Source organism: Mugil cephalus, chromosome 5 (assembly GCF_022458985.1).
Source record: "Mugil cephalus isolate CIBA_MC_2020 chromosome 5, CIBA_Mcephalus_1.1, whole genome shotgun sequence".
Taxonomy (NCBI): domain Eukaryota; kingdom Metazoa; phylum Chordata; class Actinopteri; order Mugiliformes; family Mugilidae; genus Mugil; species Mugil cephalus.
The window spans coordinates 16,943,256-16,970,398 of record NC_061774.1 but is presented as its reverse complement, the minus strand read 5'-3'; the positions used below and the strand labels follow the sequence as shown (position 1 = coordinate 16,970,398).

General features: G+C 45.3%; 1 protein-coding gene across 7 annotated transcripts; it reads left to right on the top strand.

Moving 5' to 3' along the window:
* Positions 1 to 7: 7 nt before the first annotated feature.
* Positions 8 to 26,087, top strand: ankhd1 (ankyrin repeat and KH domain containing 1). 7 transcript variants are annotated; one of them, XM_047584580.1, is made up of 39 exons: positions 8 to 456; positions 3,582 to 3,735; positions 11,047 to 11,170; positions 11,312 to 11,459; positions 11,615 to 11,762; positions 11,843 to 12,076; positions 12,203 to 12,297; positions 13,440 to 13,595; positions 13,989 to 14,070; positions 14,176 to 14,367; positions 14,479 to 14,588; positions 14,860 to 14,947; positions 15,488 to 15,615; positions 15,731 to 15,874; positions 15,995 to 16,094; positions 16,213 to 16,475; positions 16,629 to 16,916; positions 17,000 to 17,417; positions 17,508 to 17,647; positions 17,735 to 17,846; positions 17,962 to 18,107; positions 18,208 to 18,350; positions 18,476 to 18,689; positions 18,873 to 19,048; positions 19,162 to 19,324; positions 19,412 to 19,507; positions 19,595 to 19,711; positions 19,839 to 20,007; positions 20,126 to 20,325; positions 20,921 to 21,276; positions 21,480 to 21,632; positions 21,746 to 21,895; positions 22,276 to 23,824; positions 23,931 to 24,120; positions 24,342 to 24,467; positions 24,578 to 24,829; positions 24,914 to 25,098; positions 25,191 to 25,352; positions 25,447 to 26,087. In XM_047584580.1, the coding sequence occupies exons 1-39, from the start codon at positions 178 to 180 to the stop codon at positions 25,504 to 25,506; spliced, it is 8,010 nt and encodes a 2,669-aa protein (XP_047440536.1). In that variant the 5' UTR covers positions 8 to 177; the 3' UTR covers positions 25,507 to 26,087. The 7 variants fall into 7 exon arrangements, with proteins under 7 accessions (XP_047440536.1, XP_047440534.1, XP_047440533.1 ...); XM_047584578.1 differs by having other exon boundaries at positions 13,434 to 13,595; XM_047584577.1 differs by having other exon boundaries at positions 11,297 to 11,459; positions 13,434 to 13,595.
* Positions 26,088 to 27,143: the final 1,056 nt, after the last annotated feature.

The window sequence follows — 27,143 nt, the reverse complement described above, 5'->3', positions numbered from 1 at the left end:
TCGGGTTAGGTTGTTAGAAAGTTAATGGCTGGGGGAAAGAGATCCTCCTCAACCCTCGCTTCGGGAGAGTTTCTGGATTCCCTGAAGTAAAATCACGCAAATATCCCAAAAGAAAGCGCCTGGACGGACGTTTAAGTCAACAACTAGCTCGTTAACACACGCATCGTGAACAGAAGTATGCAGGATGCAGTAGCCGGGACGGCAATGCTGACGGACGGCTTCGAGGACGAGATTGACTCGGTGACTCCTCGCTCCCCAGTGGCAGGGATGGGGGTAGGAGCGACACCAGGAGGAGTCGGACTAGGGGGCATCGGGATTGGTGTAGGTGGAAAGAAAGTGCGTTTGTACGGCGAACCCGGCGGGCCTGCCGCAGAAAGACTGGATTTCAAACTAGCGGCCGCGGCCGTCCTCTCCTCGGGTCCGGGATCCGGCAGCGACGAAGACGAGGTTTCAGAGGTAGCTATGCTAAGCTAACTAGCCGAAGCTAACTAGCTGAAGCTAGGCAACATTCCTCTCGTAGCGCGAGCTGGGCTGCTAACTAGCGCATTAGCTCCCAGTTGGCAACCACCCCCTCCCAGGCCGCTGAAATTACGTAAAATTAACCAGCAACCTCAATTTAATAACGCCTCTTATCAGCTCAGGTGGTTAAGGACAGTTCGATGTCGACCATGTTTGGTAAGCCAGGGGCAGTTGTTAAGCCAACCGGCTGAAATGTTTTATTTATGCAGCGCAGGCTGTGGCTTCGGCCTAGTTCGGGTGTAAAGCGACGACGGCCTCGCTCGGTGCTGTCGTCTCTTACACCCATCACAAGTTTGCAGCTCTCCCAGCAGCTTTAAAGACACAGCAAATGGAAGGTGTCCACAAACCAGCGGACACATACGGCTGGCCAAATTTCTGCTATTTCGTAGTCGTAGTGATGCAATTACGTCACTTTTCCAAATCATGTAAATTAACTCGGATCGTTCCTAGTAGCTAACTTTTCGATGCGTTTAGATTGTGTTTTTAGCCGCGAGACAACTCGAATATTCGACAGTCGGTGTTGACAAATGAGCCAGTTGGGTTTTATTTTTATTTATTTTTTATTTTTATTTTTTTTTTAAACATCCTTTGCCTCTGTCCGTCTAGATGGCCACCACCAACACCACTGTCAACTTGATTTGCGTTGTCACATTTGAGAGCAGCTTGAGTTCACGTCCAGAGGGTGTCCAACTTTCCATGTCAGACAAGGGGACAGTTGTGATGGCACCTCGTCATCTCGGCTAAACATACTTTAGACATGTTTTATGTCATCTCTGACGGATGCCCAGATCGTGTGTTTAATATGTGTCTCCGCTGCACAAATTTGATATGCCACCCTATTTAGATGGCGACAAAGCCACACAATTTAGCAGCCGGACTCATCAAGTGCCACATCAGATCCAAACCATTTTTGCCCCCATGCCTCTGTTAACATGAGCACTCAGTTCAAAGATATTAGGACTTTTTAGCTGCACCATTGTCATGTAATTGAATTTAACTTATCATATGACAGCAGCAGACACAGGAGTGCAAGTTGTTGTGACTGTTGGATGGCAAATATTGGATCTGCACAACAAACCTATCAAAGGTGTCAGTTTGACATTTTCATGCTAACTCAAAGGGCGATGCAGTATTTACTGTCAGAAATGCTAACACCAGGTAGTTGTGGGTACGGAGAGAAGAGTAGACTTTACCTGTTGAGCTGTCTATTAAGGTTAACGAATATCTGACCAAACGAGTATCCGTCTGAAACGCGCTAGAGCCACGACAGATGTGTGTGGATGTCAGCTCGTGACGGCGTCAATATAGCCTGGCTGTTTTTTGTCTGAGCATCAGCTGTGTAGTAGCGGAAGAAGAAAATATCAGGTTTGTCAGTTGCATCCCAGGAGCCTGAATTGAGTCGAATTTGCAAATGTATGGCCTCTATGTCGCGTTTCTTCACTCACCCGGTTTACTTCACGAGGCTGAAAGGGAGCATTTGTTGTGGTGTTTTACTCCACTGGAGAGCCAGCAGCTCTGGGCAGTAGCTAAAATCTGAGTTCCAGGATTAAGCAGATGCCATTCTAGGCCTTTCCAGCTCTCTGGATACCAACACCCTGGGAACTGTAGTTCATTAAGAGTGGAGACTGATATCCATTGTTGATTATAAAGGCCTTCGTAGAACTACATCCCCCATGGGCTGTTGTGCCCTGCGTTCCAATCGTATGGCTGAATTCCTCCACATTGCTGAATGCTGACTCTCTCCCAGCGTTTGCTCTCTGGGCTGGACGCTGAAAGCCTGCTGCAGTTTATGTATGGACATAAAGGGATATTGTTACTTTCTCCGCCTTTGGTAGAGGTTGTTTGGCAGCTATTTGTCCATATTACTTTACATGTCTGTGGTATTTATCATTCTTTATATAGGGCCTACTATGCAAGATGAATGATTAGCTTAAAATTATTAATGAGGTAAGTCACTTACACCAACGAACAGGGTTGATGCATTCAGGACTACGTATCTACGTAAATTTCCAAAAATCTCTTCAAAGAAGAATTTGTTATTGTAATTTAGCCCCTTAAATGACTTTTTCCTGGTGCATTCACAATTGTATTATAGGGTTTTGTATGCATTGGTGCTTTGACATTTATTGCACCTGCATGGAACAATGTGTGACGAGTAATTTCCACAACCACCACGGAGACACTTTGCAGATGCAATGTAAGACGTAAATGTCTCAATATCAAAAAGTCAGGTTTACATTTTTCCCCCAGATGGCATGTTTGCCTGCATTTGTAATTTGTTTTACAATGCGCCTGCCTATCTGTCTACCTATCTGAGTTGGTCATTAGGCATGTAACGCACCAAACAAGATGAAAACATCATCGTCATTATTTATTGTCATCTTAAGGTTTCACCTTGAACCACACATGCCAGCATGGCTATAATTTATATGGTTAAGGGTGGAGAAGGTTGGGGCATTTGTTGTTTTAGTTAGGCTTTAGCTCAATAATGTGAGCTTAGTTTAGTTTCGTTTATTCTTGAAACACATAATCAAAAGGACAGATGATAATACATGATGGCCAAAAGGGCCAACACACGGGTATGATACTATGGTGGTGTACGTGGGCAGCTGACTCTCAGCTGAATCTGTGTGTGTGTGTGTGTGTGTGTGTGTGTGTGTGTGTGTGTGTGTGTGTGTGTGTGTGTGTGTCCTGACCATAGCACTTCATTTGCTTTGACTGTCTTATCCCTGTGCTCCTTTTTTGCTTTCCCTTTGTAGTTGAGAAAAACTGTAAATAAACAAGAGCCACATGCCTGGTCTTTTTATAGGTGGTTTATTTGTGTGTGTTGTGTATGGACTTTTTTTATATTGTTGTAAACAATAACTGATGCATTATGCAACATGTTGACATATTATTTCACACCCGTCAATCAATTCTGAACAACAAATACCATTTGCTGATGCCCATCATCTTCCAGGTTACAAGTTTGCTTCTTTCTAGGTGACGGCTCATATACAAAGTTGCATCAAAAACAAACTTAAAAATAGGATTCATCTGTGACCCTTGTTTGGCTCTCCCAGGTGGAGTCGTTCATTTTGGACCAGGAGGACCTGGATAACCCCATCATGAAGACGGCGTCAGAGTTGCTTTTGTCCAGCGCCACAGACGGAGTAGATCTGAGGACGGTCGATCCAGAGACACAGGCCCGACTTGAAGCTTTGCTGGAAGCTGCAGGTACGACCGCTTTGTCTGAACTTCTTTCGGCGTGAAGACTTCACATATGTTAATTGCTTGTTAATCAGCACATCATTGGTCACACCCGTTTTATACAGCCCGTCTTAATTTGTGCTTTGAAATACAGCAACTAACAACTAAAGCCGCACCTTTCTGCTTTCTTCCCAGTCCTATCTTCAGCCATTACATAAAATATTGTATAAATCCTGAGGCTCATGACTATGGCAGTAAAGAGAAACCACCAGTCCTATAAGTCTCATATCAGCAGATAAATTAGTTCGATTATTACTGGTAATCTCGGTGTTAGAAGGTCTGTGTAGATTAATCCATTAGAGCTGGGTGTCCTGGCCTCGTTTGGGCCCGTGAACATTACCGTGCAGATTAACGCTGGAACAGACTTGAGCCTCCACAGCATGCACAGAGCTTGTGTTGAACGGCTAATGGCTAATCTCATTCTACTCCCCTTTTGCCCTGGCTAGTCCAAACAAAATAGGTGGTAACTTATATCACTTGTTTGCTTAAGCTTTGTTGCACACAATAGATACTATAAAACAGTAATAATGTTTTTGTCCATCAATTTGTTAGGTTTCCCATATGGTTTTAGTATAATATCGGCAGAGACGGAAATATTTGTGTGTGATGCTTGTGGCAGAAAGATTTGGACAGCTTCTCCCCATTCCCAGCATGAACAAAGTAGCCAAGTACAGAATATGCCAAGCGTCTGGTCATGTCTGTGGACCACAGACTTCAGGCAGTTGTTTATTACAAAAGATTTGTTAGTAGGATGACTTAGTTCGAGGTCATTCTAAATGTCCAATGCGTTTTGGACACCTAAAATCGTCAACATGTATAAACAGAACATATATGTCAAATTAAAAGTGTGAGAAATGGTAAATACCTTAAATTCAGTCTGAATCTGAACGAACAAGAACACGACACTGTCCTGCTACTTACACAGAGCTGGAAAACTGGCACAAAAGTATACATCTTTCTTTACAGAGAAACTAGAGGAGGCGGTCAGGTGAATCAAAAACATTACAGGACTTGACAAAATCTTAATGGGGGTGTTTGTTTAAATAATAATATATTGAAGAACATTGCATTGGTTGAGGTTTGTCTCTGATTTACCAAACATTTTGTGTTGTTAAGAGACTATAAACTCCCGGCAAGCGTAATTACAACAAATCCAAGCTATAAGACAAGTCACACCTGGATAATTAATGAAGTCTGAAGGCTGCTGCTAGTAGCCATACGTGGGTGACTTTGGCTGATATCTTCCCTTCTCTTTACTGGTTGGTGTAATGTGATGGAAGACATGTTCATTGTGTAAAATAGAAAAGTAAAAACCAGTCAACATGAGAACCTGAATGGAAAACAACACTGACAATAACAAAAGCCTTCTGAATTAATTGTCTATTACATACACTTATTGGCCACTTTATTAGGCAACTTTGTACAATCTGTTGCAATCACATATAGCGGACACAAACTGTGTCTTGTACAAAGTTGGAAAAATTACATGGGCTACATGTTACAGAGAGATATTTCTATTTATGTCTATGTTAATACGGGAGAGGTGGAATCATCACCACTCAGACTGCTGTGCTAAAATGAATGTTGAATTAACAGCTTTGTGACTACGGATGTCTTGATTATCTTCAATTAAGATCAATTAAATTTTCTTTTGCCTCCGATCATTTTAATATTGGGTATCAGCTAAACCTGAGTTCGATCAGTTCACATCACTCAATCCTGTGTAGCCTTATGTGCTTGACATTTGAATAGCTCTGCAATGGATTAAGAAAGAAAAAGTTCTCTAAGCTGTTCCTTAAAGATTTTCAGTACAGTATAACCCTTTTCATTGCTTTATTAAACAACAGTTAAGAAAGTAAAAATATATTGTCAGTTATCACATAAAAACCCTATGGCTAGATGATTTTAACAAGATAAATCACTTACCAGCAACTTGAATATCTTTGACACTGAACAAACTTGTTAACTTCTATTGTGGATGTTTCGCTCTACTACTAACCACCCCGTGAAACAGCCACGCCGTGCAATTTACAAATCGCTGCCTTTGTTTTCTAGTTCTTTCCAGATTCATGCCTCCATTTTTAGTCTAGTCTCACTTCTGTGGCCTGGCTCGTTGCTAACTAGTAACTAGCTTTTGGTCCAGGCAAAGCGTGATGAGTGAAAATAAGGGAGAGCAGCACGATCAAATTTTTCAGAGCCAAAACCAGACTAGCAGGTAACATAAAGCATTGTCGTCACTTTTTACCTACTAAACACTACTTGCTGTGTACCCACAGAAGTATTGGTTTCATGTGGCTACTTAGTTAACTCTCACACACTTTCAGACACCTATAGACTCTTACATCACACACATTTTACACAGGCTGCTTCCCTTTAAAGGCCAGACCAGTATTTCCACACTGCACATACGTTCCAAGTCAGGTGTTGGTTAAGGGCAGCCAAAGAAACCAGCAGCCATCACCACTTCAGTTTCCGAACATTGATCATTTTAAAAAATGCCCGGATCAGCTGTGATACCAGTCAAAAAAATGATAGGAGCTGGACATCCCTGTTTGAGATGGTTTCCAAACTTCATAAAGCACTGTAAAGGCAATCAGAGGATTTTAGATTGGGCAGACTTTCCTAACAAAGAGTATATTACGACCCACCTTTATTAGACTGGATCAAGCAAAGCCAGAGTTGTTTCAAAAGCAGGAGGACATATCATTCATAGTTGGTAGAAGTTTGACTAAGGATTCCCTCGTCCTCCTCCAATTGATTTTTCAAATCGTGCAAAACCTACAAGATTCTTTAAAGCACAAGGTCCATTTAAAGTTAAATGTAACACACAAGAAATTGTGCACGAAGTGATGGCGTTTGTGGACTTCCTGAATCCAGTTGTGTTTTAGGAAGGAGATTAGCGTGTATGCAGAGTTTTTATTGCCAGTTTTAATTAGCCCAGACTATTGTTTACCAGTGGTTGGGCTTCACCTGCCCCATGACAACAAGTCTCATTAAGTTATTTTTACATGTGGAAGTGGCGGTGCTGTAGAGCAAGAAGCATGATCTCGATATTCCTAAATTGTTGGTGCTGTGTGCCCTACCAATGCATGTTAAAGAATTTACATCGACATTGCACAGGGCGACGCGAAACACGTGTCTTGTGGCCAGATCATGTCAACAGCTGTTGGTTGTGTTGTCCACTGTAGCCACGCGTCTGTAAAAAGAGAAATGAAGCCTGGAAGCATTCACAAATGATTTAGAGAGAAAGGGGAAAAACAAAATATCAGTATGGTTAAAAAGATGAGGAAATGTATTTAACATGTCCGGGCTTTGTGTGGTTATAAGCAACCTGTAACATTTATGAAAAAGTATCGACTCCTGTAATGTTTTAAACAGGTCATAGTTAATATTGTCCTAAAATGTTCAACACAGTTCAGTGAATATGAGTTTTATATTTTTGATGTTGTCTTGTCTGGAGCGATTTCTACATCGTGGGAGTTCATTCTAATATGGTGTGAAAATATTCAGCACTGGGTACAAGGGAGCAGCGACGCTGTGTGAGGATTTGTGTCGATTTATCTTAATTACACTGGCAGCCTGGTTTGCTTTGAATGTAGCGAGTCTTTGTTTGTCAGACAGACAATGAGACGGTTTGTAATTGTGTTTTTGGACTTACGAAATTGTCTTCCTGACCTTTACCTCCAAACTTTACATAATTCAAAATATCTTACGAAGTCAGTACATTTAAATGTTGTTACGTTAATGCTGTTACCTCTATTTGTACAGCACAGTTACAGTAAAATCATGCCACAAGACATACAACTCAAACGACGGCAAACCGAATCAGGTTATTCATTGGATATGTCAAACTTAAAACGGATAATAATGAACTGTGGCTTTCATGTGAATTTAACACAATATGACCTGGACCAAGTCAGCAAAACTGCAGAGGCACAAAGGAGCCTCTCTAACAAGCGTCCAGCGGGCATAGACGCACGGCCCTGACTGGCTGCAGCGTGCTCTGGTAACCATCACGCTGTTGCTGCAGAGATGCAAGGTGATGTTTACTTGTTCAGTACCAGGGCTGCTGTGGTGCACTACACACCTGGCTGTTATTTAAGCAAGCTATTGTCTTCTGTCATTTTAATTGGTATGCGAGTTACATTGTGTAGTGTTGGGTGGCGTGGTTGCGATCAATAGCAAAGACATTAATGTCATGATTTTCAGTGCACGATTAATAAAATATTCAAATTCACTGCTGTGGATTTGTGTACTTTACATCAGGCAAAACACAAAATGTCTATAGTGAAACCTTAGTACATCGGTTATAATTTTATGAACCATTCATTTTGGTGTCAGAAGTTGAATATCGAAATTAGAGATGGCTTTAAAAAAATGATTTTCCAATTCAAATAGCTCTTAATTTGAAGATCTGATATCAATTCATGAAATCCTTGGATCTATAATAAAGAAAAAAAAAGCAATTTCCTGCATCCTCTCATTCTAAATCTCACCGCGGTCTCACGAAACTTGTTTGGCGCGACTAGTTTCACAGAAGACATTATCCCACGGGGCTGCGAGCGAGGTCCAAAGCATGACAGAGGTCACGACACACAGAGCACCGTCAGGCCTGAAAGCTGGCAGCATTTTGGATTTCAGACAAAAGCAAAACTGAATTTAAGCTGTGCTCAGCTAGAGGTAAAATATTGTAGAAATAACCACAAATCTTGTGAAACCGATGACAAAAATTTCTGTCATAAGTTGGCAAAAAGAAACCAGATCTGAACCCTGTTTTAAGTTCTCACAGGTAGATCCAAATCACTTCAGGGTGCATCAGCGATGGGTGAAATAGTTCATAGCAGTTATTCCGCACGCTACTTCAAAGCTTTTTTTTTTGCCTATCTTGTCACAACATCGTCCTGTCACAAAATCAGATTGTGTGGGCGTTCTGTCAAGATGCAACTACCTAGAAAGGTCAGTTTATTAAAAACTGAAAACCTACTCTTTGTCATATCATGTCAGGCGTCTGCAATCCCTGTTCCTGGCTTTTACAGGAGCTGTATCAACCCTGCGATTTGCACGCTAACACTGTCAAACTCTAATATTAACTTTTCTGGGGGATGTTTTCCTCTCGTGCCACCATGAAAGGGTAGCAGAGACATTTGACTGCATCATTTCCATAAAAGTGCATTAAGCAACATTTAATATTCTAATTTAGGGGGAAAAAACAAAATATCAGAGAGTGCAGTCAACACGATAGGTCACAGTGACTCATTAGCTTCGATACCTTGGTAGAAATTACCCAGAATGCAGCACGGTCTTGATGAAATGGTAGGCGCACTGTTGAGGTTAATACGTTGCCGTATGCGAGTGCGTTAAATGTCAGCTGCAACACTTTCATGTCGGACGGCTACCACCTAGATCTAGTTTTTCGCTTGACTCAGTAAATGACTTAGTATAGCTGTATGTTGTGAGTAAGCATTTGTTACATGACACACTTTATTTTAGTATAACTGGGCCGAAGAGCGTGTTGTTTGTGTAAACATGCTAGAGTTTCGGGTGGAGCTGAGCAGGTGCTTATGGGTAAACACTCTGAAGAAGGCGTTAACTTTGAAACACCTGTCTATGTTGTTAGCCTTGTGAGTTGAGGGAGAATTTTAAGGCATTGTTCAGAAGGTCGTTGGTTCTGTTTTTAGGTCTGAACGCCGTGTGTGCCTGTTTAATCCAGGATTTACATTTATTCTTTCAGATCTAGACATTGTACTGTCTAGCTTTGAGCCAGGGTGGGTCACAACGACATATGTTGCCATTTTAAAAAGCAGGAAGTTTAAACCCTTTCTTGGTATGCTGTTGGGAAATCTGTATTTATCCCTGTTCAGTGACTCATGAGAGATGACAAGAGAGAGTAATGTTATAGGTTTAAAGAAATTGATTCATTAACAGTTAATCGCCTGTCACTGTAAAGTGTCAGAGAGCTTTAACAGCTGGAGTTGATGCAATAGATGCAGGTAAATTGGACGGTAGCCAGTGAGTTCAGGTCAGTCCTGAAACAAAACAAATATACAGTCAGTCTAGGCCTCAGCGAGAGGCAGAGGTCCATTCTGCTCCCAGAAGAAAGCGTTAAATATAAGCAAGTGAAGGTCAGGTACTAATTTAAAGTGTGATTTACAGTAAGACGTGGTTGCACTCGAATTACCTTTCTGTCTATTCTGCTGAGTTACTCACTGTGGCGTTGGCTCTGTGAATGGTTTCCATTCTCAGATAAACATGAATCAGTAAAACATTAATGATCAACTTCCTCGACCTCTTGTTTCCCCTACGTCTTAGGGACTGTTGCGAAATCCCTGTCTGAGAGCTGTGCTAAGTTTAGCTTGAGTCACAGACCCAGTGGTAAAAAACACAAGAGGGATTCAAGGACCGGAGCTCGCCTGTGCCTAGTTAAATGGACGTGTTTAAGCCGAGGCTGAAAAGTTCAAAACCAACACATTTGTCCCTCCTCCTCCTCCTCCTCCTCCTCCTCCTCTCCTGGCTCCTCTTGCTTCCTTTCTTTTTTTTTTGTTTCTACCACACATGTTTTGAAATGGTTCTTTATCTACCCTTTGAAAGAGATCTTTTAATCTAGGTCATTGGCAAAAACTGTTCTTTTCATATCGCTTTCTATTTTCCTTCATTCCCCTCTTTGACAAATACACATCCTCAAACGCATTTTTCTCTTTTACGTCACGTTTAGTTGTCTTCCCAGATGTGCTGTTTTCTCCCTCGCTGACCGCTGTCTCTGTTTGTCTCACACTCACTGCCTCTCACCCATGTATAATTCACACACCCAATATTTTTCTCTTTAACCATTAACATCCTGAACCTGTGTTCACAAGTACATACGACTAACTTTACCTCCTTCACTGCATTCCTTTTAATTCCCAACACAAATCGGAGCTCACGCAGGCCCTCCCTTTGTTGGCCTTTGTTGTATCTTTAAAATATGACAGAAATAAAGGATCAGTTAAGGATCATTTATGCTGCATTGAAAGTAGTGAAGGGATATATTAAGCTGTATTAACAAATGCTTGTGTGTGTTTTCTCTGTGTGCGTGTGTGTGTGTGTGTGTGTGTGTGTTTTTTTTTATTCCCCCTCTTTGTGTATGCTGCTACTAACCCTGGATTGGATTGGCTGGACTGGACTTGCTTCTTCATCTGGTCTGGTGTGGTTGCGCTCCCCTGTGGTTTGCATTGCCCTATGCACCTCTGCCCTTTTGGTGTTTGGCAGGCATCGGTAAACTGTCCACTGCCGATGGTAAAGCTTTTGCAGACCCCGAGGTGCTCCGCCGCCTGACGTCATCTGTAAGTTGTGCCCTGGACGAGGCCGCGGCCGCCCTGACCCGAATGAGAGCTGAGAACACGCTCAACGCCGGCCAAGCCGACAAGTATGTATCTCGCCCGTACTGTATATAATCGTTTCTTTGCTTTGAAATCTGTGAGCGTGCGTGTGCTCGCGTGTCGTTGTAAGGCGTGTGTGTGTTAGCCTGTCACAGTGGCAGTAATTGTAGCAGTCTGGTTATTTTCAGCCGTAGTTTAGCAGAGGCGTGCTCGGATGGGGATGTCAACGCGGTGCGCAAACTGCTGGATGAGGGACGGAGCGTCAACGAACACACGGAGGAAGGGGAGAGCCTGCTGTGCCTCGCCTGCTCGGCCGGCTACTACGAACTCGCACAGGTATTGTAGCGGGGCGTGATCACGGCCGAAGTGTGTCGCATCTGCGCACCGAAATAAACAAACCTAATAACACCTTTATATAGTTGCATGCCTCTGTGTGTGTGTGTGTGTGTGTGTGTGGTCTGTAATCTCATAATGTCATCTTTCATCGTTAGGTTTTGTTGGCCATGCATGCAAATGTGGAGGACCGGGGCATCAAGGGAGACATAACACCGCTCATGGCTGCTGCCAGTGGAGGTTACGTGGACATTGTCAAACTGCTTCTGGTCCACGGGGCAGATGTCAACGCACAGTCCTCTACAGGTAAAACTGACTTAATGTCGCTCATCATGAATTCACTTTACTCTCCGCGTTTTGCGCTTAACCTCCCCGCCGTCTACCAGGCAACACGGCTCTGACGTACGCATGTGCCGGTGGCTTCGTGGACGTGGTGAAGGTTCTTCTGAAAGAGGGTGCAAACATAGAGGACCACAATGAGAACGGACACACACCTCTCATGGAGGCGGCCAGTGCGGGCCATGTGGAAGTGGCCAGGGTGCTGCTGGAGTACGGCGCAGGCATCAACACACACTCCAATGAGTTCAAGGAGAGCGCGCTCACGCTTGCCTGCTACAAAGGTCAGAACCCAAATATGGCAAAGTGTTTGCGCGTCCTGTTTAGATGCTATGCATTTTAACATCCTGTAAATCTTTGTAGACTCTGGTAGGAGGTTTTAAAATGCAGGTTTTGTTGGCTCCCTGCAGGTCACTTGGACATGGTGCGTTTTCTGTTGGAGGCTGGAGCAGACCAGGAACATAAAACAGATGAGATGCACACAGCACTAATGGAGGCGTGCATGGTGAGCATCTGACCCAAACCGCATTTGTTTAGTGTTGGATCCAAAGTGATTTGGGTTGTATTTTAATGAACTAACAAACCAGTTCATTAAGTAAAATTTGAATTTCTTTTTTTTAGCCTTTTTTGTTTGTCAAAAACATCAAGATTAACTTGCATTGTATATTTAAGACTTCCCTAGACTTTTTGTACCCACAGTGTAGAGGCCCCCAACTGGGTGGATCACCTGCCCACACATAGTTTGTTTCTTACTTATAACTTATGAGTGATAATTGGCTCCTACACACAATGTAGAGGCTAAACCAACATTTAAAGCCACTGAGATGCTCCAGCCATTGTATGAAGTAATCGAGGCACACCTTGCCTTGTTTGCTGAATTAAAATCCAAGACAGAGAGAGAGATCTTGCCATTAAACACGGTCCTTTTAATCTTTGTACTTGCCGTAAAGTGTTGGCACAGCTCACAGCGACAAAACAAACAAGCACAACACCACCTCACAGTGTGCGCGTGTGTGTGTGGTCGAAAAGTTTCCCCCAACAGAGTGGAACACCTGTCCACACATAGTTCGGTTCCTCCTTTTAACTTATGGGCGCTAATTGGCTCCTACACATTGTATAAATCAAACCTGCAGTGAAAACCTAGGCACAGTTCATACGGGAGAGAAAGTAGATTGAGTCCAGATAAAATAAAATTATCCTTTGATTTATCCCACAGTGTTGCAGCAGCATGTAGTATGAAGGATAGTGCACACAAGACAATGAAAAGTAAACATTAAACAAATAAAGAAAAATAGCCGATTAAATACAATAGTAGTTCTACTGTATGTGGTCTGCTGGGAGCGGGCTTGGTTGTAGAGCAGCAGGAAGGAACGACGCTCCTTCACACAGCACTGGTGAAGCAGTTGTCAACTTCCATCCTGATTTGCCCACTAATGGGTAATGGTTTTGCCAATTTTCTAAAGCGGCAAGTGGTTAGATCGTGATCATCATAGCTCGATGATCGTTGATGCACACGAGTGTTTGTTGTAAATGTTGCAGCACAGTGGAAAAAAAACAAAATCCGTATTTGTTAAGTAACTGGAACATTGAGCTACATATTTATTCAGGTGCTTATCTCTATATTCTCTGTGTGTCTCGCTGTCCCAGGACGGCCATGTGGAGGTGGCACGGCTGCTGTTGGACAGCGGCGCGCAGGTCAACATGCCAGCCGATTCGTTCGAGTCGCCCCTTACCCTCGCAGCCTGTGGAGGACACGTGGAGCTGGCAGCCTTGCTCATAGAGAGAGGAGCCAACCTGGAGGAGGTAGACAGATTTATCCGTTTCCTGTGAAGAAGTGCCTTAATACTGATGTGGCGTGTTGGAGACATAAGTTTTCGTATTGGGTTTGCAAAATGGAAATTTAATTTGCTATTCACATTTAATTCTCATTTATGAGACAAGCTGCTAAAAAATAGCTTATCATTAGGACAAGACGGCATCGAGCAAACGAGAAGAACTGAACTATTATTAAGTAATATTTCATTGTTGTTATTTAAATCTTTTATAACTAAACTGACTGGATGTAGAAACTGTCCAGGCTGCTTGAGAGTGAACAGACACAAGATGAACTGATTTCTACACCACAGGGTGATCTTTGCATGACTCATTCTCAATCATGCATTTCCTTATCTGTTGTTGCTTGTTGTTTGTGTCCAGGTCAATGATGAGGGCTACACCCCTCTGATGGAGGCAGCTAGAGAAGGCCACGAAGAAATGGTAGCACTGCTGCTGGCACAAGGTAGAAACTTTTGTTCGAGGAAATGGAAACCTAATAGTAGAAGTGCGAAGGGATGTTTTGACATCAGTCACCAATGGCAAACGATGCTTGTCCTGTTGTGTCCAGGTGCTAACATCAACGCACAGACGGAGGAGACGCAGGAGACCGCCTTGACTCTAGCATGTTGTGGGGGCTTCTTAGAAGTGGCTGACTTCCTCATCAAGGCAGGCGCAGACATTGAGTTGGGCTGCTCGACTCCTCTGATGGAAGCTGCGCAGGAAGGCCATCTGGAGCTGGTCAAATACCTGCTGGCTGCAGGTGAGCAAGGAGCTGCACGTCCAGGAGAGCAAAGACATAAAATTGTATGCTAAACGTCTTAGTCACATCACAGTGATTACAATCGTAATCAACTCTTTGGTTTCCGTTTAGGAGCAAACGTTCACGCCACCACAGCAACAGGTGACACAGCATTGACGTATGCGTGTGAGAACGGACACACTGACGTGGCGGATGTGCTGCTGCAGGCCGGAGCCAACTTGGTACACCTTTCTCTTCTACCCCCCTCGTGTGATTTATGATTGGCCACTTGTTTTACATAGAGTTAGATAACACCAGGTCCAGAAGGGATGCACAATGGAGTCTTTTGTTTGCAAATGTTGATTGATTGAAGTGAACACGGTGTGTTGTGCAAAGCAAGGCACGTAGATTTACGGCAGCAGAGTCACTTATTATGGAGGAATACAGATCATATCCCATTTGTGTAACATCCGTGCTGAACTTAATAAATGCATCTTTGTCTGGGTCCTCCAGGAGCACGAGTCTGAAGGAGGGCGGACGCCCTTGATGAAGGCGGCAAGGGCAGGACATCTCTGTACAGTGCAGTTTCTTATCAGCAAAGGTGTGTTATTGTTAACCCATTTCCCTTTAAACAATTTAAATGCACACATTTTTATTTGTTTTAACCTAAACCCACAACGGAAATCTTGTCTCTTACTCAAAAACAATATAACGTGCCAAATGAAATTGCCATTTAACATGGTTGTATTCGTTGTGTTGTTATCCAGAGAGTAGTTGCTTATTTTTGGTGGACTCTGAGCGCAGCTGAACCCTCTCATCTTGATCTCTGTAGTTTACATTTTCCCTCTGTTTGATTGGTTGGTTAAATTTAGTTTATTTATGGTTATTGCTTGAGGGGAGTGGATGTATTTTAACAGTTGTTCATACTGAAAGGACATACCCTCATGGGTGCATCAGCCCCTTTTAATCTTTATTAGGTGAATTTTGATACACTTTGTAAGAGAAACCAGTTATGGATGAATTAAGAAAGTCTTCTTTAAAATGTTGGCATTCCCATCCTAATACATTTGATTTAATCTCTCCCTAGTTGATCTCATATACAGTGAATCAGTGTGTTTAACCATGTTCTTCTCCTGTCTAGGTGCTAATGTGAACAGAGCTACTGCCAATAACGATCACACAGTGGTGTCTCTGGCCTGTGCTGGAGGACATCTGGCTGTGGTGGAGTTGCTGCTGGCACATGGGGCGGATCCTACGCACAGACTCAAAGTAAGACACACTGTCTGGATTAGCAGCATTTTAGGTGTTATTAACAATAATTACCCTCAAGTGTGTGTGTGTTTCATAAAAATGAACCAAACCACGTCATCTTTTCTCTTCGTAGGATGGTTCAACCATGTTGATAGAAGCTGCTAAGGGTGGCCACACCAATGTGGTGTCCTACCTGTTGGACTACCCCAACAACATCCTGTCTGTCCCAGCCCCTGACCTTTCCCAGCTCACTCCCCCGTCACAAGATGCCTCTCAGGTACACGCTGAAGTATAACACATTTTTCCTTCTTCTTCTTCTAGCCATTAGGTCCATTTTCAGTTTACCACAGTCCTTCCTTGTTCGTTTGCTTAAGCTTGACATATCTTCTCCCAACAGGTTCCTCGTGTCCCATTCCAAGCTCTCGCCATGGTCGTTCCCCCTCAAGAGCCCGACAGAGCCCCGTCAAACATCGCTACGCCTCCACCCGTCTCCAAAGGTACACAGCGCCCAATGAATGCACTCGCAAAAATGACGTTTCAGACTGTCCTTATCCATTTAGCTGTTGTCATATTTTTAATCCATGGTATTTGTCGACTTCTTTTGTTCACATTCAGGCATGTCCAAACAGAGACAGGCAGCCCTTCAGCCTGGTGTCCCCAGCTCAGTTGGCCGGGGGCCTGAGGCAGAGCCTCTGCCACCCTTCCACTTGTGCCAGCCTCTAGAGTGCATTGTGGAGGAGACAGAGGGAAAGCTGAATGAACTGGGCCAGAGAATTAGCGCCATTGAGAAGGCCCAGCTACAGTCGCTAGAGCTCATTCAGGGGGAGCCGCTCACCAAAGACAAGATTGAGGAGCTGAAGAAGAGCAGAGAGGAGCAGGTATAATCCGTCAACCTTTTAAGATCTGAACTGATTGTTCATCTCAATAAGATGGACTTTCAAGCTAATTTACGCTTTAATGCTTTTTTTTTTCGTATGCACAGCACGATATCAGATGTTTGTCAAACAATGATGTGGGAATTGTCTACTTAGGTGCAGAAGAAGAAGAAAATCTTGAAGGAGCTGCAGAAGGTTGAGCGCCAGCTGCAGTTGAAAACACAGCAACAGTTCACCAAAGAGTACATGGAGGCAAAGGGCTTAAAGGAAGAGCAGGAGCCTGGACAAAGCCAGGGACCAGGACCGGGGCCTGGAACTACAGTGTCTGCTCCAGGACCCCTTACCACTATCCCGGGTGCTCAAGTGCACACTGGCTCTGACACGGATGAAGAGGCCAACAAGGATGGGGAGCAAGAAGAGCAGCCAGAAGAGGAAGGGGAAGAGGTGACATTCTTTTCTTGTGATTTATTTAAAAGTGATGATGTTTTAGAGACTGGAGGCTTAAGGTGTTCTCTGTTTGCTTTCAGGAAGAGGAAGATGATGATGAAGAGGAGGGTTCAGAGGAAGAGGCAGACGGAGAGGAGGACGACTACCAGAAGCTTCCTCAGGTGGGCACGATCCTCTACAGGGATGGGCCACAGCCGCCACAGCAGCCCCCTCTGCCCCCTTCACCACAGACTCAGCCCCAGCCTCCCCCTCCGCCTCTTCAGGCTGCTTTCGTCCCCATCCAGCCCCTGCCGGACTACAACCCCGCGGACTACCCGGGCAGCACCAGCCCGGAGCTGCAGAGGGTACTGGTGGGGCAGCAGATGTTGGGCCAGCAGCAGCAGGGTCAGCAGCTGGCTGGGTTAGGCCCAGGAATGATACCTCAGCAGGCTCCAGATGGGCTCATGGTAGCTACACCTGCACAGACGCTCACAGACACACTGGATGACATCATGGCAGGTAAGGATTCATCCACCCAGTGCTGATGACCAACTGGATCAAAGACTCCACTGCAGCCCTAACCTTGCATTCATGTGTTCTCTGTTGCAGCTGTGAGCAGTCGCGTGCCCATGCTGAACACTACAAATTCACCCACTCCCCTGTCCCAGACACCCACACAGACGTCCGCAAACATCGCTTCTCCCCCCTCGGTCCTGCCCCTCTACCCCTCTGTTGACATAGATGCACATGTAAGAGACCATGCCACTTTCGACACTTTATTTATTTCAATCGATTCAGCGCGTTGTGTCTAAAAAAGATTGTTCTCCTCGCCGCAGACGGAGAGTAACCATGACACAGCGCTGACGCTGGCGTGTGCAGGAGGACACGAGGAGCTCGTATCGGTCCTGATCGCACGGGGAGCCAACATTGAGCACCGGGACAAGAAAGGTACAAAGGAGGGATAATAAAATAGCCTCAATGGTGGTATTAGGAACTGTTGGTATATGGGAGCTGGATTTGAATTCATAGAAGATGGCTTAAATAACAAAACTCTTGTCCATAGGTTTTACTCCTTTGATCCTGGCTGCCACTGCTGGCCACGTAGGAGTGGTTGAGGTGCTCCTGGACAAAGGGGGTGACATTGAGGCTCAGTCAGAGAGAACCAAAGACACACCCCTCTCCTTGGCCTGCTCTGGGGGACGCCAAGAGGTAAACACTTAGTCTGCCTGATTGGCCTCACAATCATGACGTTCCCGCTCAATGTTTTCCTGGCTTTACCTGCATTGTGAAAAAAAAATTTCTTGTACAGGTTGTGGAGTTGCTGCTGCTGCGGGGAGCCAACAAGGAACACCGCAATGTTTCAGACTACACGCCTCTTAGCCTGGCTGCTTCTGGGGGTTACGTCAACATCATCAAGATACTCCTCAACGCCGGAGCGGAGATCAACTCCAGGTGAGCGACTAGAACCTCATTACACAGTCGGGCCGCGTATCAGGTGAAGTTTAAGGGAGAACACTTCTCCTCAACAGTTAATGGCTTTCGTCTCTAAAGAGTTTCTTTATTTGCTTGTTCAACAGGACTGGCAGTAAGCTGGGAATCTCTCCTCTCATGCTGGCAGCTATGAATGGTCATGTGCCAGCAGTGAAGCTGTTGCTGGACATGGGCTCCGACATCAACGCCCAGATTGAGACCAACAGAAACACGGCTCTGACCCTAGCCTGCTTTCAGGGCCGGGCCGAGGTTGTCAGCCTTCTGCTAGATCGCAAGGCCAACGTGGAGCATCGCGCTAAGGTGAGGAATCTTCATCAAAGGAGTGTTTATTACTTCTTTCTTTTGAAGTCACAGTTTCATTTTTGATGAATATTGGAGAAAACTGTGTCAGTCTCAGAAAATAAATGCATCTTTTTTTCTTCTTCTTCTTCTGTTGGTGCGTGTGCTGGCCTTTTTTTCTAACTGATTTCTCTCTTCAAACAGACTGGTCTCACTCCTCTGATGGAGGCGGCCTCGGGAGGTTACGCAGAGGTGGGCCGGGTACTGTTGGACAAAGGTGCTGATGTCAACGCTCCTCCTGTTCCTTCATCCCGAGACACTGCCCTCACCATCGCTGCCGACAAAGGCCACTACAAGTTCTGTGAGCTGCTTATCAACAGGTGTGTTCTCTCTCTTAAAATGGTGTTGAAGCAAGTATAAAACAGATTTTTGCCACAAACTCCGCTTGGTACCAGTGTATTTGTCCTGTCTAAATGTTTCTTTTGCTTTTTAGGGGTGCTCATATTGATGTACGAAACAAGAAAGGGAACACTCCCCTTTGGCTGGCAGCGAACGGTGGTCACTTCGACGTGGTCCAGCTCCTGGTGCATGCTTCGGCCGATGTGGACGCAGCCGACAACCGCAAGATCACCCCTCTTATGGCGGCTTTTCGCAAGGTGCGCAGTGAACCGCAGTCCTAAAAATGTGTATCATGCTGCATTTTACAATTTTGTAGTTGCTAACAACTTTACTTGACACCTCAGGGTCACGTGAAGGTGGTGCAGTATCTTGTGAAGGAGGTCAACCAGTTCCCGTCAGATATTGAGTGCATGAGATATATCGCCACCATCGCTGACAAGGTTGGTATTGATCTCCTTTTCGTTCTATTGAATTGTCAGAAGTGGCTGAGATATTAACGGAGCTGTAACTCGTGGTTGTTCCTGCAGGAGCTGTTAAAGAAGTGCCACCAGTGCATGGAGACTATCGTCAAAGCTAAAGACCAGCAGGCAGCCGAGGCCAACAAGAACGCTAGTATTCTCCTCAAGGAGCTCGACTTGGAGAAGGTAACGTCTCAGTGTTTAACTGTGCTTTGGGAGGCTAAAGCGTTTTGAATACAAGGCACGGATTGTGTGTGTGTGTGTGTGTGTGTGTTTTTTTTTCTTTTAAACATGACTCTCTTCTGTGTATCAGTCCCGAGAGGAGAGCAAGAAGCAGGCCTTGGCTGCGAAGCGTGAGAAGAGAAAGGAGAAACGCAAGAAGAAGAAGGAGGAGCAGAAGAGGAAACAGGAGGAAGAGGAGGGGCAGAAAACCAAGGAGGAGTCCTGTGAGATGCAGGAGCAGAAGGAGGATTCAGCCGAAGGTAACAACTCACTACTTTTGCTTCAAAATTAGAGACTTCACAATAAGGCTTCAAGTCCTCTGGTTATAATTTAGCAGAATCTGTTGTCTGATAATCGTTTTACTCTTCTTCTTCTTAGAAACAGAGGTTCCTATTGACCCTCCAAGTGCAACTACCACCACCACCATTGGTATATCTGCCACCTCCACCACTTTCACTACAGCTTTTGGTAAGAAGCGAGCGAGTGTGGCCACTACCCCGAGCACCAATCGTAAGAACAAAAAGAACAAGACTAAGGATTCAGCGCCCAACGAACCCATCATATTACAGGACCCACAGGTGAGCGCCACTCCTTCTTAGGGTAAAGTTTTATCTGGTACCGGTGCTTACAAAAAGGAAAACATACAAACTTTGTCCAAAAACTGTACCTTTTTATTTTTAAGGCATTTCCTGTCCTGCAAGTTCAACAGAATATTAACTTAAATAATATTAATACAAAAAAGACTAATAAATAAATTAACCAATATAAAATAAAGTTCACAACAAACTGTCATAATTATGGCGTGGGGTCACGCTACGAAGGACAGTGCATTTCTCAGCTTTTAAAGAAATGCTATGCGTTGTCAGATGTTAAATCAAATCCGAGACGTTAGCGCTTCCCTTTTCGCGGTATGGCCTTCGAGCACTTGTTGCACGTTATCGGGTCTGCACCAAACTTTTGACAGTTTCGCCTCAGACATTTAGAAAGTTCACTTCCATCCATGCAGGGGAGAAAACTGACGTGACTTGTGTTGTGTCGGCACAGCAATCAATTAAAAATTCCAAAATGAAGCACCGAAATCTTCCGTGTAAAGTGGTATTTACCTGGTGACATGCGAGTGGGCTTGGATTCTGTTCTTGAGAATCACGTTATGTGCGCATCTTCTTTTTTTAGGTTGCACTAGCACAGCACAAGGCTGACAAGAACAAGATCCACGGTGAACCGAGGGGCGGTGGCGGGGGAGTGACGGGCGGCAACAGCGACTCCGACCCCTTGGATAGCACCGACTGTGCTAGTGAGAGCAGCAGCAGCGGTGGCAAGAGTCAGGAGCTCAACTACCTCCCTGACCTCACCTCCTCGGCCTCCTCCTCCTCTTCTTCTTCCTCCTCATCCTCCTCCTCTTCAGCCCCCTCCTCAGGAGCGCCCCAGGCCCTCATGGCCGGCCCAGAGAAGAGACACTGTCCTCAGCTGCAGACTGACGGCAAAGTGGACAATAAGGTCACAGTCTCCATCTCAAAACCAACGCAAAAGTGAGTTCCTGACGCCATCTTGCTGCGTCTGTGTAACTTCATCTAGAGAGGACGAGCTGATCTTAAAGTGTTATGTGTTAACTGCGTTTTGTGAGTTTTCTTTGATGCTGGTCAGGCAACAAAACATGATGAGTAACAGATTGTATTTATCATACCACATCTGCCAGTTGGTTGATCGAGACCTGCGTCTTGTTTTCTCACAGAGCTCCAGATTCAAGCGACTCCACCTCCAACTCCTTACCCTCTCCATTCAAGACCATGGCTCTTCCCGTCACCTCACCCAACAGTAAACTCAGCCTCACAAGTCCAAAGAGAAACCAGAAGAGAGAAGAGGGTTGGAAGGAAGTCGTCAGAAGGTCAGTTTGGATCTTATATATAGACCGAATAAATTTTCAACTTATATTTTTGTGAGTTATATAACAGTGAAAGTACAGCGCAGTCACTAAACGTGTCACTGCTCCTTTCGAAGATCAAAGAAGCTGTCTGTGCCAGCCTCCGTCGTGTCTCGGATCATGGGTCGAGGGGGCTGCAACATCACAGCCATCCAGGACGTGACAGGAGCTCACATTGATGTGGACAAACAGAAGGACAAGAACGGAGAGAGGATGATCACCATAAGGTAACAGAAACGCCCCCTGGTGGACTGTGACAACATTGCAGATGTGGTGTAGATGGGTTAAGCAAATGGGTCCTTTTTAGGTGTTGTCTAAATGCAACAACTTTCATTCCGTCTGATCATCACATACACTAAAAAAGTCCAGCACTGCAGACAAGATGACGGTGGACACAAACATAGGACCAGTAAAAATATTAAATGTTCAACCACATCGGTCACATCTGCCTAAAAAAAAACTTCATACATGCATACAAATACGTAAAAAGAGGAAATGTAGAACTGTAGGTTTGCTCACTGAATATGCTGCAAAAGAACAGTCTTTCACTGCTTGTGATCAGTTACACTACAGGACATTCTGATTAAAATGTGCTCTTGTGTTTCAGAGGTGGCACCGAGTCTACAAGGTATGCAGTCCAGCTGATCAACGCTCTAATTCAAGACCCGGCCAAAGAGCTTGAAGATCTGATTCCCCGCAATCACATCAGAGCCCCCGGCTCTAAAACCGCCTCCGCTACCTTCCCCAGTACCACGGGGGCGACGAGTGGTTCGACCACTGGGCCAAAGGCTCTAAGCTCGTTGGTCACGTCCACAGGCGTCTCGTTCCAGTCCTCCTCATCCGCGTCTTCATCCTCCTCTCAGGCCGGGGGAAAGATCGGAAAGGGGCTGTCGTCAAACGTCAGACAGCCTTTCCCGGTCTCTCTGCCCCTGGCGTACGCCCACCCTCAGCTGGCTCTGCTGGCCGCCCAGACCATTCACCAGATAAGACACCCTCGCCTACCCATGGCGCAGTTCGGCGGCACCTTCTCTCCCGCCGCCAGCACGTGGGGACCCTTCCCCGTGCGCCCCGTGAGTCCCGGCAGTGCTAACAGCTCCCCGAAACACAACGGAGGAACCAACAGCGCTGGAGTCCAGGCCAGGCCCAACTCGACCCACAGCGAGCACAGCAACGCGGCCAGCTCAGGAGTCCCGGTCACGACAACCAACACCGCCACCACCAGTGCTCCTAACACATCCGCAGCTGCAGGCTCGCCTCAGACCCCCAATTCTACTCCCTATAACCCTCAGCCCAGCGTCCCCACACCTTCTTCTGTCAGAAAACAGCTCTTCGCGCCCGACCCCAAGCCCAGTGGTGGTGTCACCCCTGTGTCTGCTGCCGCTTCTAGCGGCAGCAACACAGCACGAGGCGCGGGTTCTCCTGCACATCACAGTTCCACTACAACTACAGCTAATGCCCCTCAGCAGCTAATCGGATCTGCTTCACAGCCCCCCATCCAACCAACTAAAACAGAGCCCACTACTGCTGCCCCTACTGGAAAAGACAAGCCCTCTCTAGCCGTAGAGAGCCAGTCTGTCTCCGTCAGTGACGGCATCAACTCTGTTGGTTTCACTGCCCCCGCCATGGCTTTAGTTCCCAAGCCAGAGCCCCGGCAGCAGTTACCTCCCCCTCCCTCCTCTGTGCCATCCACAGAGGCTCCGCCTCCCCTCCTCACCCAACAGCCCAACTCCCACCTTCCCACGGCACCTCCTCCCGTCCTCTCACACAATGTTGCACATCCCAACAACACTGTTCCTCACTTCTCAGCCCCGGCGCCCAGAGTCTCTCATCGTATGCAGCCATCAGGGCCTTACTATTCCCTTTCTGAGCAGCAGCAGACGCAGCAGCAACAGCAGTCCGTGTTTGTGCCCTTCAGTGCTCAGCAAGAACCACCAAAACAAACCCAAAACCAGACTTCCCAGCAAACAAGTTTGCCTCCGCAAGCCCAGACCCAAGGTCAAGCCCCAGGCTCTCTTCAGGTCTCTGCTAATTTGGGGATGATTAACGGTTCCCAAATGCAGCATGTCGCCAACGCAGGCAAGCCTCAGCAGATCCCCCCCAACTTCGGTCCTGCAGGTCTCTTCAATTTCAGCAGTATCTTTGATAACAATAACCAGGTGAGCGCTAACTCAACGTTAGCCTGACAGTTACACTTTTTACTCTTAAAGGTGACACGCCTGTCAGTAGTAGCTTAGTATTAACCCATTGTGCTTGACTTTGCAGGTGGGAAACAGTCAGGTGTGGGGTGCATGTCACTTACCTGCTCGATCACCACCCGAGCAGTCGTACTCGGCCCCACCAGCTTACATGAACATCGGGCAGATGGAGAATATGATGCCTCCGCCTCCTCCAGACAGCTCCAAAGCCCCGGGCTTCAGATCCACGTCCCAGAGGATGGTCAACAGTCCCATCGGTACGACAGTTTTTCTTTGAATTAACATCCATGGTCATGTTTATCTAACCTTAGTCTCTGTGAGATTAATTATGAGCTTTTATGAGGAATAATACATGCCACAGAATATATGCAACCAAATGTAATGAATATGAGACATTTAATGCATCTAAACATGAGGCCTCATATTTCTTAGTAAAGTTTTGCCTGTTATTGAACTCTTTTCTACTTCTTGCCCCCAGCTTTGACCAGCTATGCCACCAGCATCTCTGGCAGCCCGGTGTATCTGCACGGTCACGGAGGAGTTGGCACGCCCTCGTTCAGCAGACAGCACTTTTCCCCTCACCCATGGAGTGCGTCCACGTCCGGTAGGCTCACTTGTTTGTATCTTGTTCTGACATTTAGCGGGTGGAATCGTCAGGACGGATCCTGTAAATGTGTGAACCTGACCTTTTTGATTCTACGTCCTTTCCACCAGGTGAATCTCCTGTCCCGCCTCCCTCCACGGTGTCATCCTCTGCCCTCTCCACCTCGGCTGTAGCCCCGCCTCCCCAGCCCAAGCCGGGCAGCTCCTCGCAGCAGGACCGGAAGGTCCCGCCACCCATCGGCACAGAGCGGCTGGCCAGGATCAGGCAGACGGGGACCGTGAACCCACCTCTCCTCACGACCAGCTACACAGCATCGGTTGGACAGGGAGGCATTTGGTCGTTTGGGGTTGGCAGCGGTTCAGGTAAGGGCGGTTTGTAGAAATGTGTGACTCAGGCACCACTTTACACAGTAATTTCAGCCTAACACCTAGCGTATTTTGCTACAGAGGCCATGTCTGGGTGGTCCCAGCCCCTGATGAGCAGTCACATGATGCACCCGCAGCTGCAGGCAGAGCAGTCAGCCTTCTCTCAGCACCAGCCCATGGAGCAGGATGACACAGGCATCGCAAACCCTGCTAACAACTACCACCAGCCGCAGCATTTGCCCAACAGTTACATGGACTTCCCAAAGGTAACACCTAAAGACAAAGCGCTTTTGTTCATTCAACTACTTTCTTCTGTGTACACGTGTTTTACCGGTTACCCGTGCTTTTACACGTACAGGGAATGCCTATGTCGATGTACGGAGGAACCATGCTGCCCCCTCATCCTCCCATGGCAGAGGGTCCGGGCATGTACAATGGTTTGCACGCTGGCGACCCTGCATGGAGCCCCATCATCAAAGTGGTCCCAAACAATGCGGATAGCTCTGACCCACAACAGCAGGTACGTTAACTTTCACTGGCGTTGGAGTAAACTTGAAATAAAACTCAAAATGTGATATTTGACTGCAACTCGCACCTTTCTCCTCTCCCTTTAGGTGTGGCCTGGTACCTGGGCACCCCACGTGGGCAACGTGCACCTGAACCACGTCAACTAGACGGCGTCCACAGCAATCAAACACACACAGCATGACCCACAGTGCAAACATGTAATACCAACTGACGAATATTGACCGAATAAGACAAAGAAAAAAGAAAAAGAAACAACATGTAAACTTTAGTAGTGACCTGAAAGTGCAGAGCGGAGGTTGAAGAATTGGAAGTTCTCTTGACGCCATTCTTTGATGTGCCTATCTTAAACATGGAAAGAGGAAATTGGGCCAGAGCTGTTATCAGTGTCCCGATTGATTCAAACAAACATGCGCGATCGCCTGTTTAACAGGATCCATTCTCTGCGTAGTTTAGCGATTTTTGACTTAAACCCACATACACCGTTCTTGGGCTTCAGGGCGCTCAACATGAAGTAGCTGTTTAAACTTGGCCCAGAACTAGATGATGATTACCTAAAGAGAAAGAGAAATCAGAACCTTTTAGAGTGGTAAATACATGTATAATTGTTTACATACTAAAAAAGGGTTAAAATGAGAGTAAATTTCATGTCGTATAGTGGCTCTACTTTATGTAGCCTGTATTAATGTGAAATATTTACCTTAATATTCAATAAAAAGATTGAAAAGTATTTGTGTGGTTTTTATGAAATGTGTTTTCTTACTTATTTGCATGTTTTGATGGAACGTCGAACTGCTTGACCGTCGTAGAAGAAGTCATGATGTCAGTCACGATATCAGATTTTCACTTCACAATTATGGGCAAAAAATGACACGTTATTATTACAATATCAACATGAATAATGTCAAAATCCTGATCCAAAATGCATCTTTAACGTCATTTTCTCCCTTGGGAGATGAATTGCACTCAAAATAACAGAATAGAAGAAATCAGGCAGATGTAAAATGGTGTTCAAGTTGCACTGGATTATTAACACAATATTGAAATCTCATTTTTTTTTAATGGCGTGAGTATTGATATCAGTACACCGCAACAGTCCTAATATCAGCATGGCTTTGCTTTAGGCGCCATCAATCTCTTCTCTTTGTTGCAGCATCCTAATCTTAAGGGTCTCAAAATCATCAAAACAATCTGTTTTTTAACATAGACCCTAAATTTTCCACTGATTCTTAAAGGTTAATATTATTTTATTCTGATATCAAACCAAACTGAAGATGCCATTAGAGGAAAAACTACAGTTTCCCAATAAAAAGAAAACACATAAACTACTTTTCTATTTGATTTCACTGATTGTTGGAACAATTGAACTTTACACAATACTGCCACTCAGTGGTAAGAGTGGGGTTATTTTGAAAAATTATTAGATTGCTATTGGTAATCTTTTTGCCTGTAGCAAACAATTTAAGATCAAATGTGTCTCTTTAACACACTATAGATTATTCGATCATTTTTGAAATCACTGCTGTTTTTGAATAAATTAGGTGGAAAGGGAAACATCTACAGAAAACTTGGAACAACAGTTTTTATAAATATACAACAAAAGTACCACATTTCTCTTCTGAAAAGAAAAAGCATATAGTCCCATGCGCTGTGCTGTTTTACTTTACTTTATAACCCCGTTGTTCATTTATAGATTGACACCAACTGACCAGTGAACTCCCAACATTTTGATATGACAGAGATATGACATCTAATATCTCTATTTCAGGCTCCGAGTCGAGCTTAG